At 39.8% G+C, this 20,066-nt stretch overlaps 1 protein-coding gene across 1 annotated transcript in view; it reads left to right on the forward strand.

The window, feature by feature from the left end:
- The first annotated feature begins 286 nt into the window (after nt 1-286).
- TADA2A (transcriptional adaptor 2A) overlaps nt 287-20,066 on the forward strand; it is a 46,649-nt gene continuing 26,869 nt past the window's right edge. The window contains exons 1-5 of the mRNA XM_068977125.1: nt 287-317; nt 3,421-3,552; nt 11,815-11,921; nt 13,023-13,082; nt 19,673-19,764. Of these exons, the coding sequence (XP_068833226.1) occupies nt 3,528-3,552; nt 11,815-11,921; nt 13,023-13,082; nt 19,673-19,764 (284 nt within the window). The 5' untranslated portion in view covers nt 287-317; nt 3,421-3,527. The remainder of the gene's footprint in view (nt 318-3,420; nt 3,553-11,814; nt 11,922-13,022; nt 13,083-19,672; nt 19,765-20,066) is intronic.

Below are 20,066 nucleotides of genomic sequence, written 5' to 3' on the forward strand. Positions count from 1 at the left end.
GCCTACGGCGACCAGCAGCACGCCCTCAGGAAAAAGTAATTACTGGTCCCACTCAAAACTCGGGCAGGCGGCTCAGAGTCCCAGCCTCTCAGGCCTCTCTGCAAGAGGCCGACAGCCCCGGACGGGGGCCGAGCCAGGGGCGGCGGCAGCAGGCGCGCCATCCGCGACGCGGCTTCGACGGCCGGGGCGGGGACTGGGCGGAGGAGGCGGGCGCGCGGCCCGCTCGCGCCTGCGCCGCCCGCAGGGAGCGCGCACGCAAGCTCGGGCGCGCGCGCGGCTGGCGTTTCCTCGGCGCGGAGGAGGGGGAAGGCGCTGAGGTGAGGCACGAGGCGCTGCGGGGCGGTTGTCCGCGGGCGGTGAGCCCCACTCGCGGGACGAGGTGGGAGGCGGGGACCGCGAGGGGCGGCCAGGTTGCGGGCGGGCTGCGGGCCCCGGCGGCGTCACGGGCGAGAGGGGCAGGCGGGCGGGCGTGAGGCGCGGGCCACGCCGCGCGGTGGGGGAGGGCGGCGCGGGCCGGGACTGAGCCCTGGGGCCGCGCCCCGCCCCCTGAACGGCCCGCTGGGTCCCCGCCTCGGCATTCCTGTCGCTGCCGCGGTGGAGCGCGAAATCCCGTTGTTAACAAAGGGCTGACGTGACCCCTTGTTTTCAAATAGGCCTTCCAAGTAGATATTTCGTATCTGTAGAGCTGAGGTTGTCTGAGTCTCCAGTAAAATTACGCCCAAGATCATATAATTAATGAGGGACCAAGTGAGGGTTCGAATCTTGTCTGCGAATCTCTTCCAAGCCTGCCCCTGTCCTCTGCACCACACCGAAGAGGAAAGCCTCTTCACGCCCCTTTCCTCCTCCTCCCGGTAACTTCTTGGACTTTGGCAAATGTTAACTTGGAGGTAGCAGCCACCCTTTCGTGAATGTTAGCGTCAGAAATGTCTCCAGTGAGAAGAACGGAGTGGAGAAAGAATTTGTGCTTAGAACATGGAGCATTTATGAGGCTATATACATCCTTTAGTTGACTGTCTCTATTAATCTCTGTTGAAGTGACGCTGCTGTTCACTAACTGTAAAACATTGTGCGAATAATCTTTCAGGGCTTCTTTCCCTCCTTGAAAAAGCTCCATGCCTCAGAAGATTGTAAGGATTCACAGATAATCCACATACAGTGGTGCCACAGTGTCTAGCTGATGAGAAAACTTCAATAAATGTTCGCTATTTGTGGCCCAGACGGTAAAGAATCTACCTGCAGTGCAGGAGGCCTGGGTTCAATCCCTGGGTGGGGAAGGTCCCGTGGAGAAGAGAATGGCAACCCACTCCAGTATTCCTGCCTGGAAAATCCCACAGACAGAGGAACCTGGTGGGCTATAGGCCATGGGGTTGCAGAGTCAGACATGACTGAGCAACTAACACAATACTTTGTTAGTGAGTGCATAATCCCTCTTACTGAACTCGTGTTTCTTCAAAGTCATTTTTTCGGGTCTAGAGCAGAGGGAGAACCACTCCGACTCATCCTGAAAAAGACAAGTTCATTGACAGTGTTATCTGAGCGTTGTATATACTTACTGCTACTGCTAAGTCACTTCAGTCGTGTCCGACTCTGTGCGACCCCATAGACGGCAGCCCACCAGGCTCCCCCGTCCCTGGGATTCTCCAGGTGAAAACACTGGAGTGGGTTGCCATTTCGTTCTCCAATGCATGAAAGTGAAAAGCGAAAGGGAAGTCGCTCAGTTGTGTCCGACCCGCAGCGACCCCATGGACTGCAGCCCTCCAGGCTCCTCCATCCATGGATCCTCCAGGCAAGAGTACTGGAGTGGGGTGCCAACACTTGATGACTTATTCCAAGCTAAAACTGTCAGGTGAAAAAAGTCACTGTCAGAGAACTAAAGGTAACCTTTTTGTAGAACTAATACTTATTTGTCTGTTGTTCTTGTTTAGTTACTAAGTCATTGGCAGACTTGAACCCATATCTCTGACATTAGGAGGCAGATTCTTAACCATTGAGCCACCTAGGAGGTCCTCATTTGTCCATTACATTTGTGTTTATTGAATTCTTTCTGCTTGGGACTATGTACCAAGTACTTTAAGACATACAGATTTGTATTTGGTGTGGTCCCTGCTTTTGTTAGTTTAGAAGTGGGAAGAATAAGCATTCAGAAGTAATTCTCACAAAGGAGAATGTAAACAATGCCGAAGAAAAGAGAGAGAGAGAAAAGGCTATGGAAGATTAGAAAGGGGGGATTTTTTCTTTGCTTAGTGTGAAATAGGAGTTGATTTATGTCTTCAAAAAGATGACTTGGTATATTGTACATACCTACTTCCCTAGAGGTCCAGTGGCTAAGACTCTGCACTCCCAATACAGGGAGCCCGGGTTCGATCCCTAGTCAGGGACCTAGATCCTGCAGGCCTCAACTAAGACCTAACACCATCAAATAAATAAATACAGGAAAAAAAAAAATTCGTTCAAATAATAAATTAGTGAACAAAATGTATGTTGTGATGGGATTCCTAAGTTTTCTAGTAATAGAAGTTCATTTAGATTAAAGTATTATTGGAAAGATAGAGAAATGAGGGGGGAAAAAAAGCTTAAACAGTTGGGCCACCCTTGGGGATGGGAACCTCGAAGGGCCAGATCTCATGGACCAGATTCTTTGGCTAGTGAATGACTGAGCTCCAACTACCCTCTGTCCTTGTGTATCTTACTCAATATTCAGGTTTCTGTAAGACCAGATTGGATTGCTTTAGCTGCTGTAGAGGAGGAGGATAGAGTGTTGTGATTCACAATCTCACCAAAGCATTAGGAGATGTGGGAGAGTCCGTTTTCCAAAGGATGGAGGGCTAAGGAGAGAAGTGATGCCAGGCAGAGAAAATCAGTTGTTTATTAGAACTGTGTAGCCTTTATAGCAGAGAAGGCAATGGCAGCCCACTCCAGTACTCTTGCCTGGAAAATCCCATGGACGGAGGAGCCTGGTAGGCTGCAGTCCATGGGGGGTGGCTAAGAGTCAGGCGACTGAGCGGCTTCACTTTCACGCATTGGAGAAGGAAATGGCAACGCACTCCAGTGTTCTTGCCTGGAGAATCCCAGGAACGGGGGAGCCTGGTAGGCTGCCGTCTATGGGGTCACACAGAGTCGGACCCGACTGAAGCGACTTAGCAGCAGCAGCAGCAGCCTTTATAGAGGACTTAGTATGGGCCAGGCACTATGGTATATTATTTATGTGGCTTTTGATGTTTAACCCTCAACAGCTCTAGGAAGTAGGTATGATTGTAGCATATCCATTTTACAGAGGAAACGAGCTTATAGAGATAAAATAATTTGCTTAGCCTTAACAAAACTAGGATGTGGTACAGTTGAGTACGTTGCATTGTTTTCTCTTTATCTTGTCCCTTTGAATTATTTCCTTATCCAGGTGCCACTTCTGTTTGTTCACAGGGAGCGGTCATCAGCTTTGCTGTGTATCTGTTGGTAGGTTCTGAAATCTCCTTGAAGCAACTCAGATTAAAGAAGATCAAAGCAACAGAGTCTTTGCCAACTGGGAAATGGACCGATTGGGTTCCTTTAGCAGTAAGTACTGTGGGAACAAGTCCCAGGTTAATAGTCATAGTAAACTAAAGTAGAAGTTGATCAAAGAAGAAAAATAAGTACTTTGAAGTTAAAACCATGTGAATCTGATCCTAAAAGAATGAGAATATCAAATCAAAAGAAAATCAACCAATACTACTGATTGGCCACTGAACGCTTGACACAAACATATCACCCTAGGTCTTAGAAGAAAACTAAGCTCAAATGGACCATGCATAGTATGATTAACCCATAGTTTAACTGAAAAAAGCAGTTGGAATTTAGCTTTAGAACCAATAACATATTTCAGGTGCCTTGGTAAGAAATGTCAGTGGTGGAATAAAGGAAATGCTCCTGCCCTCTGTTTATAGCAGAATTTGTATTCTCCGAGTAAGCTACAGTGTAATAACAGTGCAGAGAATTATGGAGTATGTGTGAAATAAATCCAGGCAGCCATAACTGTGGAGGAAAAAAATTATTACTTTTTCTCTGATTCTGAACATATTTGGCAGAAATAGAAATCCACTGTTAGATGTTAGTAGCGTCCCAATGAGACGAATTGGAAAGGCACATTTGGAGTGTAGACTGTTCAGCGATTTCTTAAGGGGAAATCTAATTTGCTCCCTCATCACACTCCCTGTATAAATTTAGGACAGAATGGAGTTTTCAGGCACATCTAGTTTAAATCTTATTTTATATACAAAGAAAATCTAAATGAATTATCCCCATTCTGGGAGTGTAAACTGAAACCAGTCTACCTTTTAAAAATAATTTTTAAAATTTAAAAATAATTTATAAACTAAACTTTAAAAATATGATTTGGAAATAATTTCAAACTCATAGGAAAGTTGGAAGGATAGTACAAAGAATCCCCATACACCTTTTGTAAACCTTTTACCTTATTTGCATATATTATCTCTATAAATATACACATTTACTTATGTAAGTATGTATATATAAGTAGACATACTCCATTTTTTTTTCCCAGAATCATTTGAGGCTAAGGGACATTCGTCATGGCCTTTACCCTCAAGTAGTTTAGTGTTTATTTCCTAAGATTAGAGATATTCTTTTCTAACCTCAGTAGAGTTACCAACTTTTGTAAGATAACGTTGATAAAATATTTTTCTCTAACCCGCCATCTGTATTCCAGTTTTGTCATCTGACTCAGTAATGTCCTTTTTGTTGTTTTTTTCCTTCTTTCCCATACAGGATACAGTCAGAGGTCATGTTTTGGATTAAGTTTTAACTCCTTTAAACTGAAACATTTTCACAGCCTTTGTCTTTAGTGACTGACACTTTTGGGGAATCAGGCCTTTTCCTCCCTTTTTAAAAATAGAGGTGTCTCATTTTGGGTTTGTTTGGTCTTGCTCTGTCCCTCATTAGTGATATTAATTTTGAAAATCCAGTCAAGGTGTGCATTTAAGTTCTTCACTGTATAATTTTTTTTTCTCTTATGTATAGTAAGCAACTCGTAAGGAGACACTTCTCAGACCATAAAATATTTTGTTCCTCATCAGAATTTCTCCCTAGTTAGCATCCATTGATGATTTTTGCATTTACTATGATGGTTACAAAATGATTTTTCCCTAGACCCCAGCACTCCAGCACTTTCTATTTATTAGTTGGCATTTTATTGTAGTCAAGAGACTTGTTTCACTTATTTATTTAAGTATGGATGCATCAATTGCTCTTTCAATGATTTATAATTCATTATCATACTTAGTTATTTTGGTTCTCAGATTGTCCTAATTTGACTACTGTGAGAGTCCCTTCAAGGTGTCTCTTGCAGCCTTGTGACTTGCCCCCACCCTCCATCACTTTGTTGAGCATCTCCTTACTTTTTGGTATGGCTACACGTTCCAGGTGCATCTTAGCTCCTATCACCCAGCTCTGAAATTAACCACTTCTCTGAGGAGTCCTTGGTCCTTTTAGAGAGAAATGACATTAGAAACCAAGATCTGGTCATTGCTTATTGCTGCTAGAGTGTGTTGGTATCTTGGCTTTTTTGGCCCACAGAGCTCAGAAATATATGTGTGTATATGCTATAAACATATATGCCAATATATATATATTCACATATACATGTATATACCTATAGGTAACACTTCTTAAGAAATCATGAGTTCACATTGATACCTCCAGTTTGTCTTCATAGGTTTTTTCCTTATTTTGTGTCCTTTCATCAGTGAAAACCCTGGCTCCCAAAACATCAGCACATTTGCTCAGTCTTTTAATACATCCAAAATTATTTCAGAATTGCTTTGTGAGTACCACTACATAAAGCAGAGCTACTTCAACAAATTCAGGATTTGTTTACAATTCTCTGCATCACCCAGTACTTGGATTGGTTCTTTTTTTTCCCCTTTTCATTGTGGTTACAGTATTCTTTTGAAATACTTTTGGGTTTATCTGTTTGTTCTGCTTTCAGTTTTTCCTTCCCATATTTACTGATTTAATTTTTTAATTTGTAGAACATAAATATGTTTCCAAAAGTCAAAACTATGGAGATTTTATATATATATATAATTGTTACTCCTTACGTCTCTTCCACTCCATTTCATTCCCTCATTCAGCCCTTCATAGGTTTCCAGCCTCACTGTTTTCTAGTTTACCTGTCCTTTATTTCTTTTCACAAAGACAAATAGGCATGTATATATATATTTTTAATTGGAAGATAATTGCTTTACAATGTAGTGTTGGTTTCTGCCATACATCAGCATGAATCAGCCATAGGGATACCTATGTCCCCTCCCTCTTGAACCTTCCTCCCACCCCATCACACCCCTCTAGGTTGACACAGAGCACCAGTTTGAGCTCGCTGTGTTGTATAGCGACTCCCATTAGCTATCTGTTCTACATGTGGTAATGTATATATTTCAGTGCCACATCCTCAATTCATCCCACCCTCTCCTGCATCCATAAGTCTGTTGTCTGAGTCTCTTCTTGCCCTGCAAATGGGTTCATCGGTACCATTTTTCTAGATTCCATGTATATGCATTACTATACAATATTTGTTTTTCCATTTCTGACTTACTTCACTGTTTGTAATAGGCTCTTAGTTTCATCTGCCTCACTAGAACTGACTCAAATTTGTTCCTTTTTATGGCTGAGTAATATTCCATTGTATATATATGTACCACAACTTCTTTATCCATTCATCTGTCCATGGACATATGGGTTGCTTCCATGTCCTGTCTGTTGTAAATAGTGCTTCAGTGAGCATTGAGGTTCATGAAATGAATATATTTTTGTTTTTCTTAATTTCTTACTGGAAAGATAACATACTATGTATCTTTGCACCTTTTTTTTTTTCTTCCCCATTTAATAGTATCTCCTGGAAATACTATATTACTTTATGAGAGTTTTTTTTTAATCGTTGCATACCACTCCATTATGTGGATATACCATAATTTGATCAACTTCTGTCCAGTGCTTGGACATCAATATAGTTTTTTGCAGTTACAGTTAATATTCTAATGCATAACCTTGTATTGTTGGAGGTGTATATTCAGGTAAATTTTTAGAAGTGGAAATCCTGTGTCCAAAGATAAATGGATATTTAGATACTGCTAAATTCCCTTATATAGGAGTTGTGCCATTTTGCATTTCCATAAGCAATATATGAAGATGCCTATTTCCCCACAGCTTGTTGAGAAACTGTATTATCAAGCTTTTGAATTTTTGCCAGTCTGATGGGTGAGAACTTTCTGTAGATTGCTCTTATTATGAGTGAAGTTGAATGTCTTTTCATGTTTAAGGTCCATATTCATCTTTCTTTTTCTTAATTATGTCTTCATGACTTTCACAATAGAATTTTTGGTTCTTTTTTTTCCCCTCTCAGTTTTTTTTTAATTAATTATTTTGGCTGAGCTGGGTCTTTGTTGCTTTTCTTAGGCTTTCTCTATCTGCAGCAAGTGAAGGCTACTCTTTGTTGTGGTGTGCAGACTTCTCATTGCCATGGTTCTCTCGTTGCAGAGCACAGACTCTGGAAGTACTTAGGTTTCCAGCAGTTGCAGCACGTGGGCCCAGTAGTTGTGGCACATGGAGTCTTACTGGCCTAGGGATCAAACCCTTGACCTCTGCATTGGCAGGCAGATTCTTACCAACTGTGCCACCTGGGAAGTTCCTTTCTCTCAGTTTTTAAAGGTTCTTTCTATGTTAAGAATGTTAGCCCTTTGTCTCTGATATGTTTACAAATATTTTCTTCTAGTTTATTGTTTCTATATTATGTTTATTTCTATATTATGTTTATAGTTTCTATATTAAGATTTTTTTTTTTTTGCCAAAAAGATTTTTGTTTATTTTGTCTATGTAGTCAAATGTATTACTCTTTTATTGCCTCTGGATTTTGAATGATTGTTAAAAAAAGTCTTTCCCTCCTCCTAGGTTACAGAAAAGTTCTGGATCCTTTGTGAGGGATAGTTTGGCTATATGTATCAGAAACCTTCTGCATACTCAACAGCTGTAGCTATAAGAAAATAGAAATCCTGAGGAACAAAATGTGAAGTGTTATATATTAGGTTGGTGCAAACATAATTGCAGTTTTGGACCATGAATTTTAAATCATTATAGCTAGGCTCAAAGTTATCTTTATTAATCAGAATAGGAAGCATTGCAATCAACATATTTTTGCCAACAAGAAATAAGTTTATTTATTCTTACAATGTAAAAATCCATGTTTCGGGATTCAACAAACTCTTGGGAAGCATTTTCTGTCTCCTGCTGGTTATGAAAACATTTTCCCTGCAAAAAGTTGTCAAGATTCTTGAAGAAATGGTAGTCAGTTGGCAGGAGGTCAGGTGAACATGGCAGATGAGGCAAAATCTTGTAGCCTAATTTGTCCAACTTTTGAGGCCTTGGTTGTGCGATGTGCAGTCAGACATTGTCATGAAGAAGAATTGGGTCCTTTCTGTTGACCAATACCAGGCATTTTAGTTTCTGGTGCATTTCATCAGTAAACTGAGCATACTTCTCAGATGTAATGGTTTTGCTGAGATTCAGAAAGCTGTAGTGGATCAGACTGGCAGCAGACCACCAGTGACCATGACCTTTTTTGGGTGGGAGTTTGGCTTTGGGAAGCGCTTTGGAGCTGCTTCTTGGTCCAGCCACTGAACTGGTTGTTGCTGGTTGTTGTATACAATCCACTTTTTGTTGCATGTCATAGTCTAATCAAGAAATGGTTCGTTTTTGCGTAGAATAAGATAAGATGACACTTCAAAATGATGATATTTTTTTATTTCAGTCAGTTCATGAGGCACATACTTATCAAGCTTTTTCACCTTTCCAATTTGCTTCAAATGCTGAGCGACCTTAGAGTGGTCGACATTGAGTTCTTCAGCAACTTCTTGTGTAGTTGTCAGAGGATCAGCTTCAATGATGGCTCTCAATCGGCTGTTGACTTCCGATAGCCAGCCACTGTGCTCCTCATCTTCAAGCCTCTTGTTTTCTTTGCAGAACTTCCTGAACCACCACTGCACTGTATGTTCATTAGCAGTTCCTGGGCCAAATGTGGTGTTGATGTTGCGCCTTGTCTCTGCTGCTTTACGAACCATTTTGAACTTGAATAAAAAAATCACTTGAATTTGCTTTTTTGTCTATTATTTCTATAGTCTAAAATAAATATAAAATAAATAGCAAGTATTAAGTCATTAGCAAGAAAACATAAAGCAAAAAATATGCATTAAAATGTTGTATAACCACATTTATTTAAGAATTAATCCAATATCAAATGGCAGGTTCAGTAGTGCAAAACTGTAGCTACTTTTGCACCAACCTAATGTACAGGAACATTGACTTCAGCATTTTTTATAATAGTGAAAAATTGGAAACAACATAAATGCCCAGCAATAGGGAACTGGTTAGACTAGTGGTTCTCAATCTTATGAGACTCAATGTTTGATTTTTATGTTTTTAAAGCCTCTTTTACTATTTGGAAATGAAATGCATAGATAACATATCTATGCCCATGATTTCAAAGAAATAAAAATAATGCCCTAACTATACTGTAAAGGATAAATAAAAGAAGTAATATATAATAAAGTAATATAATTTATAACAAAATAATACCTATCTCAATACAGAGAAGGCAATGGCAGCCCACTCCAGTACTTTTGCCTGGAAAATACCATGGACGGAGGAGCCTGGTAGGCTGCAGTCCACAGGGTCGCTACAGTCGAACACGACTGAGCGACTTCATTTTCACTTTTCACTTCCATGCATTGGAGAAGGAAATGGCAACCCACTCCAGTGTTCTTGCCTGGAGAATCCCAGGGACGGGGAAGCCTGGTGGGCTGTCGTCTCTGGGGTCGCACAGAGTCGGACACGACTGAAGTGACTTAGCAGCAGCAGCAGCAATGTGTTTAGTCATTACAGTGGAAAGCGTAATGCCTTAGTAGTCAGATGCTTGTATTCATATGTTGAATCACTGTGCATATTACAACTACAAATGCACAATGATTCATGCGTGTTGCATTGGTGATTCAGAAATACCGCAACTTAAGTCAGTAAAATTCTGAACAAAACAAGATAAAATCTCTTGAAGTAATGCAGCTGCCTTCCTGGAAAATTCAATACATATTAGAACTATCAGAAACACTTTGTCTTATGTGTAATTAGGTTTCAGGTCATGTAATTATGAGCAAGTTTTCACCTACTTGAACATCTGGTGGGACATTTGAAAGTTGTGCAGTAGACAGGCCAGTTCTGGGGTGTGTAGTAATATCTTGAGTGCTGTAGGAGGTCTCGCATCCCTGGTCCCTGCCTGCTAAGTGCAGTAGTGCTCCCTAGTCATTATGGCAACAAGAAAGCATCTCAGATTTACACAATGCTTTCCTAGGAGGCAGTTGAAAACCACTAGGTTAGGAAATTGATATACTGGAATATTATTCATCCATTAAAAAAAATGAGGGAGCTCTGTGTGTACCGTCATGATAGATGTTGAGAATATATTGTCAAGTGGAAAAAAAATGGGCTTTATAAAATGTGTGGTATCTCACTTTTGTTAAATATATACACACACAAGGAAGAAGGGCTGGAAATCAGAATGTTAATAGAGGGTGACATTCTTTTATTGTCTAAAATTTTTTAAACTATAAGTTGGATTATTTTTTTTAAAACAACTTAGTGACACAAAAGTTTTAAAACTAGGTCAGTCATTGGTCAATTTTTTTGTTGTTATCATTGAAGAAAGTTTGAGGACAGAAAAACATCATTAAAAGGATGTGAGGGAGAAGGTAATTTGATAAAAATTGACATTTAATATAAAATTATTTTTGTTTTAAATGGGAGAAATGGGGTAGTTTCTGTTCCAGATATTTACTTTGAAGCTATGGCCAGAAAGAATACCTTTCTTTCCTGTCACCTTTCTACAGGTCTTCATTTAGAAACAAAAGAATAATAATCACCACTTAAAGGAGCCTTGAAGAGTGTTTCTTGGATTTTCGTTCTATTACAGAATGTGAGAAATGTTTGCCCCAGGCCAAACAGATTAAATTCCCTTCTCTACCTTCAAAGCCTGTGTTCTTAGATTCCTGTGGACCACAGAGAACAACTCTGCTATGTTGCCCTGACTTGAGAGTGGCAGTTTGGGACAACCAGGGACACACATGTGTGCATTTTTATAACTTTAGAGAGTTCGGGTTGTACTCCTTGCCTTGGTATTTCAGAGACAGTACTGTCATTGGAACTGGAGGAAGGTCTGCTCTGTTCTCTGCTTACTGTGGGAGAAAGGGAGGGAGTTGTTCTAGGTTTAACTCCCAACTCAGGTATAAATTAGTACATCCCAAGGTGTATAATTGAAGAGTTTTTGCTCCCAACTTTTTATTATGAAAAATTTCAAACTTGTAAAGAATTTGAAACAACAGTACATTGATTACTTGTAGCCCATTACCCAGATAGAGCAGTTATTAACATTTTGTCAGATGGTCTTTATCTGTAACTGTATGTGTTAAGTAGGTATGTGACATTATTTTTCCATGGGAAAATAAATTGTGTGCATTATGAGACTTCCAGTTAAAACTTGTGTTTGTTTCTCTGCAGGTGCCATATCTACTCAAATGCTTGAAATAGTAGGTACTGTAGGAAGGAACAAAGCCACCCTGAAATAAAAAGGAACATCATTTTTGTGTTTTCCTATTTGGAATGAGCTCATCTTATCTCCATTAACTTTTCTAAAATGATACAATCATTTGCAGATTTCTAGTTTCTGGTGCTGAAGATAGTCATACGGTGTTTTAAAGCAAGTAATTTTTCTTTATGTTCTAGATGATCCCTCTGATAAACCACCTTGCCGAGGCTGCTCCTCCTACCTCATGGAGCCTTACATCAAATGTGCAGAATGTGGTCCACCTCCTTTTTTCCTCTGCTTACAGGTAACTCATTAAGGGGAGGCCAGTATTCTTGCCTGGAGAATCCCATGGACAGAGGAGCCTGGTGGGCTACTTAGTCCACGGGGTTGCAAGGAGCTGGACATGACTTCACTTTCACCTTCACTTTGCCTAGTTTTATAGGCCTAGTAATTCAGTGATGATTGTCAGTTGCTCAGAAGGACTGTACCTTGTTAAATCTATTTTTTCTAGTCAGTCTTTAATTACACATTTTACCAGTGAAAAATTGGAGAACAGAGCAAGGTGGATGAGATAGTCTGTTGAATATTCCACTTCCTCCTGTATCAACCTAATGCTGTTTTTGCCAGTAGATTTCAAGTATTGGGACTACAGGAAATAGAATTGGAGGATTATTCCTTTTGATACCCCTGTGACACCTTTTTTTAATGTTATTGAAGAGTGATGTTTGGGCAGGTGACAAAGGAACAAAGTGTTCCTGAAGTGTCGATGATGATAGTAATAGCAGTACTGATAAGTTCTTACTCTCTGCCAGGCTCTATTTTGAGTACTTTGCATGAACTAACTTTTAAATCATCACTGCAGCCCTAGGAAGTTAAGTAATGATTAGTACTCCTATTTTACAGAGGAAACTTGGACAAAGGTTAAATAATTACTTCAGGGTCACACAGCAAACACCATATTTTATCAGATCCAAAATGCTATTAATTAAAAGAAACATCCCAATTTCAGAGATGTTAAAGTGTAAAGATGGCTGATGGAAGCTCTAATATACTTTTTATTATAAGATGAATCCACATTTCAGAGTTTTAAAATATGACAAGATATATCTTAAAATTGCTCAAATACACTAAGAGCAAGGATTCAATTTTAGACTGTCTGCTTCCTGGGCTTATGCTTTTCTAAAAGGAGGAGTTGTCCTAGGAGTAAGTCTTTTTTTCCCAGATTGTTGTTTTTTCTCTATGAGGGCCATTGAAAAGCTGTGATCACGAACCTAACCTTTCAGTTGTGGCTGCAAACAATTAAAAACTCATTCAAGAGTAAAATACCCCCAAGTCATCTTCTGTCCTTTAAGAAAGCATTTCAAAATATAACTTTTTGGTAACTTAATTTTCCTTTCTTTTTCAGTGTTTCACACGAGGATTTGAGTACAAGAAACATCAAAGTGATCATACTTACGAAATAATGGTAATGAAGTTGTAGGAATTGCCCTTCATTTTCAGATTCTATACTGGATGTTAGTCTTTCTTCATCTGCAAGTATCTCCCTTTTCTTTCCCCCAAGTCTGAATTAGGTAATCATTGCCCAATAAGCTTTTTAGGATTTTATGGATCTACTAAAGCATTCAAGTCTGAAAATCATTTTATATACTCAGATTTTTGGTTTAATTCAGAAGGAATTTAACGGAGAAGGCAATGGCACCCCACTCCAGCACTCTTGCCTGGAACATCACATGGACAGAGGAGCCTGGTGGGCTGCAATGCATGGGGTCGCTAAGAGTCGGACACGACTGAGCGACTTCACTTTCACTTTTCACTTTCATGCATTGGAGAAGGAAATGGCAACCCACTCCAGTGTTCTTGCCTGGAGAATCCCAGGGATGGGGGAGCCTGGTGGGCTGCTGTCTGTGGGTTCACACAGACTCGGACATGACTGAAGTGACTTAGCAGTAGCAGAAGGGATTTAAAGAAAGTATTCTTTAAGATTTACTATGTAAGGATTAGAGGTGTGCTGCTTTCTAGGTTCATTTATAAACATAGTAAATGTATTGTTGCTGTGTTTGACTAATGGTATTTTTATGTGGTTCATGTGGGCAGTGGTGAGATTTATGTCTGGCACTCCATCTTCTTGGCCTCGGAGAAATTGGTTACCCTCGGAGAGTTAAGTTGTAAAATGAATATAAGGTGAATGATATAGTAATATATAAAATCACTTTGAAGAGATAGATGACTCATAGGCCAAAGTAAGACTTGGCTATAATTTGATTGATTTTTTTTCACACCTGTAAAGAAGGAATGAGAGACGGATGGATATTATTAGTAGTGTCCTTCCAGTATCTTGGAGAAGGAAATGGGAACCAATTCCAGTATTCCTGCCTGGAGAATCCCATGGACAGCTGGCAGGGTCACATAGAGTCAGACACGACTGAAGTGACAGCATGCATTCCAATATCTAGCCAGAGGAGTGGGCACTTTACTAAGCCAAAGTAAATATCTGGTATGCTTGGCAGGCGTGTATACAGTACCTTTGTCTGTTATCAGAGCCTATCGCCTGGTTCGCCAAGTAGTTTTCTTACATTTGGCCTCTGTTGGTTTTTCTTAAAGGAAGGAATGCTGGTTGGGCATCTTCTTGACAGTAGTTTCACGTCACGGATTAATCGATTGATACTTGTGTAGTTTTCTCTTGCTGCCATAATAACTTATCAAAAATGAGGCAGCTTAAGACAACAGGAATTTATCATCTCACAGTTCTGTTGGTCAGAAGACCAATTATGTTAATTGGTTTGCTCCAGATTCCGTAGGCCGAAATAGAAGTGTTGGTCTGTCTGGATTTTTATCTGGAGACCCTCTGGGAGAATCCACTTTCACTCCCTTCCCATTCTCATTCAAGTTGCTGACAGAATTCACTGCCTGGAGGTTGTAGGAGTGATGATTCTGTTTCCTTCTTGATTGTTGGCCGGGACTTGCTCTCAGCCTCTAGAGGTTCCTGACCCCCTTTGTCCATATTCAAAGCCACCAACAGCAGGGAGGCCTTGAAGGTTATTGATGAAATACTTGGCCTCTCTGACCTCTCCTGGTTCATGACTCCTGTGCTGGATCTCTCTGACTCTTCTCTCTCTCTTCAGGCCTATGTGATTACAGTGGATTTACCTGCATAATCCCCCTATTTTACAGTCAGTTAATTAGTACCTGGTCAGCATAGTCCCTTCACAGGAATATTTAGTGTTTGACTAATCAGGGGACAAGACTCTTTGGGGAGTGGGGGGCATCTTTAGAATTCTGTCCACCATAGTGCTGTAGCATGTCTACTTCTGTTGTTTAGAAGTTTGAAAAGGGCAACTCAGCATCTCCAAGTCTTATTTGTGAAGCCTTGAGTGAATTTCTGGGCCTGTAATGCCAAGAGTCAGGTCATGGTCCATAATGAATTAGTCCAAGAAATGCTCCTTAGTAAGAGTTCTTGGCAGCCAACTGGCCTTCCCCTACCTCTCTCTAAACACCCTCAGTCTTCTAAGTATTTTCTTCACTAATTATAAGGTTTGGAATATATTTTTTAATATTAGGCTTTGATTTTTAGATCAGTTATAAGTTGACAGCAAAATCAAGTACAAAGTACAGAAATTTCGCGTGTATCCTCTGCCCCTACAAATGCATAGCCTCCCCTATTATCAGCATCCCCCAGCAGAACTGCACATAAATTATCACTGAGGAACCTACATTGACCCTCATTATCACCCAAAGTCCATAGTTTATATTATGGTTCACTCTGTGTGTTAACACATTCTGTAGATTTGTGGAAATACAGAGTGACTTGTATCTACCATTATAGTATCATACAGAGTAGTTTCATGGTCTTAAAAGTCTTCTGTGTTCTGCCTCTTCATCCACCCCTCCCCCTAACTCCTGGCAACCATGGATCTTTTTACAACCTCCATGGTTTTGCCTTTTCCAAAGTGTCAGAGTTGGGATCGTATAGAGTGTACCCTTTTCAGATCGGCTTCTTTCACTAAGTAATATGTATGTAAGTTTCCTGCATATCTTTTCATGGCTTGATAGCTTGTTTCTTTTTTAGCCCTGAATAATAGTCTATTGTCTAGATGTACCACAGTTTATTTATTCATCCACCTACTGAAGGATATCTTGGTTGCTTCCAAGTTTTGACAAGAATAAAGCAACTATAGATATCCACATACAGGTTTTTCTTCAGACCTAAGTTTTCAGTTCCTTTGGGTAAAAACCAAGAAACATGGTTGCTGGATCATATGGTAAGGGTTTGTTTTGTAAGAAACCATCAAGCTGCCCAAAGTGGCTGTGCCATTTTGTGTTCCCACCAGCAGTGGAAGAGAGTTCCTGTTGCTCCACACCCTTGCCAGCATTTGGTATTGTCAGTGTTCTGGGTTTTGGCCATTCTGATAGGTATATGGTGCCGTCTCATTTTAACTTGCATTTCTCGGACAACATATGATATGGAATATATGAAATATGAATTTTTTTTCCCTTTTGTTAATTGCAAAATGAATGCAGGATTGGAGGAAGAGTGTGGTCAGAGTAGCTGTGGCTCTGAGTTCATTTCACTAAGGTTATCCCATCTTCAAAAGTTAGCTTTATTCGTCCCAGATTCACACAAGAATGCTAAGAAGCAGAATACATACTTAATTTGAATTGTGATTCAGTGTGCTTTAAGTGGATAGAGATTGTCCTCTGCAGGGAGACTGACCGTGAACTCGCTTTACCTGTTCTGGGCACCATGCTTCTGCCTAAGCTGATGGCACAAAGTTTCTCTCCAAGTCCATCTAACTCTTCAGATTACATCATTCTTTTCTCATATATTCTACACCCATTCAAAGACAGTTCAGAATTCTGTTCTTTATTTTATAGCATTTTTGGAGATTACTAATGCTCTTTTTTTTTATTCTTCTAGCCTTTACTCCCAGATAAGGAAAAGATGAATCTCCTTCCATAGGAATGATGACCAAATTTTGGTTTTCTGTACATGAAGCCACTAAAATCTTGATTTTTTTTTTTTTCCCCCATATGAAGCCTCAGAAAACTTTAAATGGTTTTCAGTACTTTTGCCATCTCACAGTGCTGTATTTTTGGAAGTTACTCATGCTGTGGTGGGTGGTGCATTAATCAAGATTTCTGAGTTCTTTGCCTATTTTTGTCTTATAATTCTTAGAACCTTGAACAAGTCAAGACACCTCTTTTTGCCACACCCTTTATATCAGTGATTCTTAAACTTTAGTGCATAAGAATCACCTGGGAGCTTCTTAATATTAAAGATTCCTAGACCTTGCTATTAGAGATTCTTGTTCAGTAGGGCCAAAATTGGGTTCAGAAATTGAAAAACACTGATTCAGCTTTAAGAAAAACTGCCTTATATGCCCATTTAGCTTTGGTGTAGAAAGTCTTTCTGGTTTATCTTATAGTAAAGTTGGTAAGGGCTAATTAATATTAGAGAATACACTTTTAGAAATACAGGCTTTTCAACTATGAGTTGTTGTATTTGCCTGTACTTACGGTACTTTCCAGATTGATTATTTTGAATTTAATACAGAATCAGCCTCTGAAATTTCTCATTTGGATCTCATAGTACCTCACATGAGGCATATTCCTAGTAGGTGCTCAGATAAAATGTATTGCTTATTAGTAATATAATTTGATAGACCACAGAGGGTTTTTTATGTGTGTGTGTGATTAACAGAAGATAGAACAATTTCTAAACAACTGTGTGATTGAAGGATCGCTCTTCTGTTTATTTATTTATTTGGCCCTGCCAGGTCTTAGTTGTGGGGATCTTCTCTCGTTGTCGTGGCATGCGAACTCTTAGTTGCAGCATGCAAGCTCCTTGACCAGAGTTTGAAATTGCACCCCCTATGTTGAGAGCAGAGTCCTAGCCACTGGACCACTAGGAGAATTCCTAAAGATCTTGTGTGTGTGTGCGTGCGTATGTGCTAGGAAGTACTCAGGAAGTGTCCAACTCTTTGCAACCCCATGGACTATAGCCTGCCAGGCTCCTCTGTCCATGGGATTCCCAGACAAGAATACTGGAATGGGCTGCCATTTTCTTCTCCAGAGGGTGTTCCCCACCCAGGGATTGAACCCATGTGTCCTGTGTGTCTCCTGCATTGTAGACAGATTCTTCACCTGCTGAGCCACCAGGGAAGCCCAGGCTCTTGTGTGACTTTTTTTTTTTTTTTTTTTAACTATTCTAGGTTGGTTACCTCATATATTTATTCTATGGGTTCTTCCTCTCCTTCCTAGCCCTCCCTCACTATTTCTCTTGTTTCATATAGTTTGATTGTTTAAAAACCTGCATTGTTTGTCTTATAGATGTTAGCACAGTCTAGATTTTGCTGATTAACATGTTCATCTGAGTTCTGTGCTTCCTACAAATTAGTAGGAACATATATTGGCTATATCAGACTCATTCACGATCATTGTCTAGATTTGTTCATCTAGGATTGCAAAATACATAGTTCTCTTTTAATTCTATCACTTCTTTTAATTTAGGGGTTAAAATAATTCTATAAAAAGAAACATCCCACTGAGGTAAAGTTTGTACAGAAAGGCAGGATAAATTATTTCCCTTTGTTTACCAGTTTTGAATGTATGAGTTCCTTCTCTGGCATCCTCTAGACATTGAGGATGTTTGGCATGTTTTAAACCTTTGCAGTTGTTATTCTTTTTAATGTTCAAAATGTTTCATTTTTAGTTAGTGGGAACCTCTACAAGTTGACCTCTGAATCCTTTTGACATAACCCTTATATCCTTTGAGAGTTTCTTTGCTTTCCGGTATAACAAAATGTTCCAGTCTCATCTTGTACGTTTCCTCCCCAAAACTAAAATGAGTGTTTTCTTGAAAGCGCCCTGGTTCCTTTAGTGGAAAATTGTACTTAGAGACCACACACAGGGCACTAGAAGTATTCATTGTTGTTGGATTAGTCATTTTTTTAGATCTTTTCACTGAACAGTGTTAGGACAGTTTTCTTGTGTTTTTTTTTTTTAATTTCTTATACAGTTTTTAAAGGTTACACTTCATTTACAGTTATTACAAAATATTGGCTATGTTCCTTGTGTTGTACAATACATCTTTGTAGCCTATCTTACACCCAGTAGTTTGTACCTCCCACTCCTTCACTCCTATATTTTACCCCCCACATATATACTGGTAATCACTAGTTTGTGCTCTGTATTGGAAATTTTTCTTTTAAGGCAAAATACAGAGTTCATACTAAATCAAATACAAGACCACATGGTTTTACATAACCTCATGGATCGCCTTTTTTTTCCCCCAAGCCCCAAATCCCACTGTCCAGTGACACCAGTACAGTTGCTTAACAGCTTTATCCCACACTACATCAACATATAATAATCTCAGAATAACTCTACCAACACTATTTGAAAATAATAGTTGTCAATCACTACTTGATTTTTTTGGCAGTTCGTTTTACTTTTTAAAGTATATTCTACGATAAATATATAGTCAAATCATTGTGTTTTAAAGTCACCTGGGATTGCTTCTTTCTGTGTGATTATGCCTTAAAATTAATCCATAGGTTAATTTGTTACATTTTACTTTTGCTTCTTGTGATTTTAAAATTTAATACTTAGTGTGGTATTAGTGTCTACAAAAAAGGAATATTCAGAAGGACCAGCTTTTATCCTTGTCCTTTCCATCCTGTCTTCTCCCTCACTCCCCAGTAGGTAACTTTGGTCCTAATGTATGATTTAATCTTACATTTTAATAGATAGAAATAGACACATTTGTATTCCTCTCTTAGCGAAGTGGGAGCGCACTATTATACTTACCTCTACCTTTGTGCTAAGTTTAAGAAACGTATTTCTACATGATCTAAATGGCATTTGTGGTTGATAATATTTACTGGAGATCCTAATGGTAGAACTAGAGGTGGGGAGTGCGAACAACTAATGAGGACGTTCTTCAGGCGTCTTGCAACACCATGAGAATGATAGCCATTGGACTTCATTAGAATTACATTTGGGGTTGCTGGGTTCTATTTCTCTATCTGTTCTTAGGCAGAACTTTTTCTTCCTCAGACCTCAGATTTTCCTGTTCTTGATCCCAGCTGGACTGCTCAAGAAGAAATGGCTCTTTTAGAAGCTGTGATGGACTGTGGCTTTGGAAATTGGTAAGAGCTTGGGAGGAGGGGTTGTGCTGCCCTAGCAGTCTCCAAAAAGACAGTGCTGTTGAATTAAGAGGAGGAACCTCAGAAAAAGGAATTAGGGGCTGTATGTTGCTTTTCTCTTGACCCATGACTTAGAGACAAGTCCTTTTCCCTTCTACACGTGTTTTTCCAAGGCTGAAATGCCTCACAGGGCTACGGGATGTTTAGTGGTCTGTGACTGACCAGCTTTAAAAGACCACTTTGGACATATCAACACCACGGATGGTTGATTATTCCTGTCTGAATAGTGGGGAAGCGTAGACACT

The sequence above is a fragment of the Capricornis sumatraensis genome, chromosome 8, assembly GCF_032405125.1.
Source record: "Capricornis sumatraensis isolate serow.1 chromosome 8, serow.2, whole genome shotgun sequence".
In the NCBI taxonomy this organism is placed as follows: domain Eukaryota; kingdom Metazoa; phylum Chordata; class Mammalia; order Artiodactyla; family Bovidae; genus Capricornis; species Capricornis sumatraensis.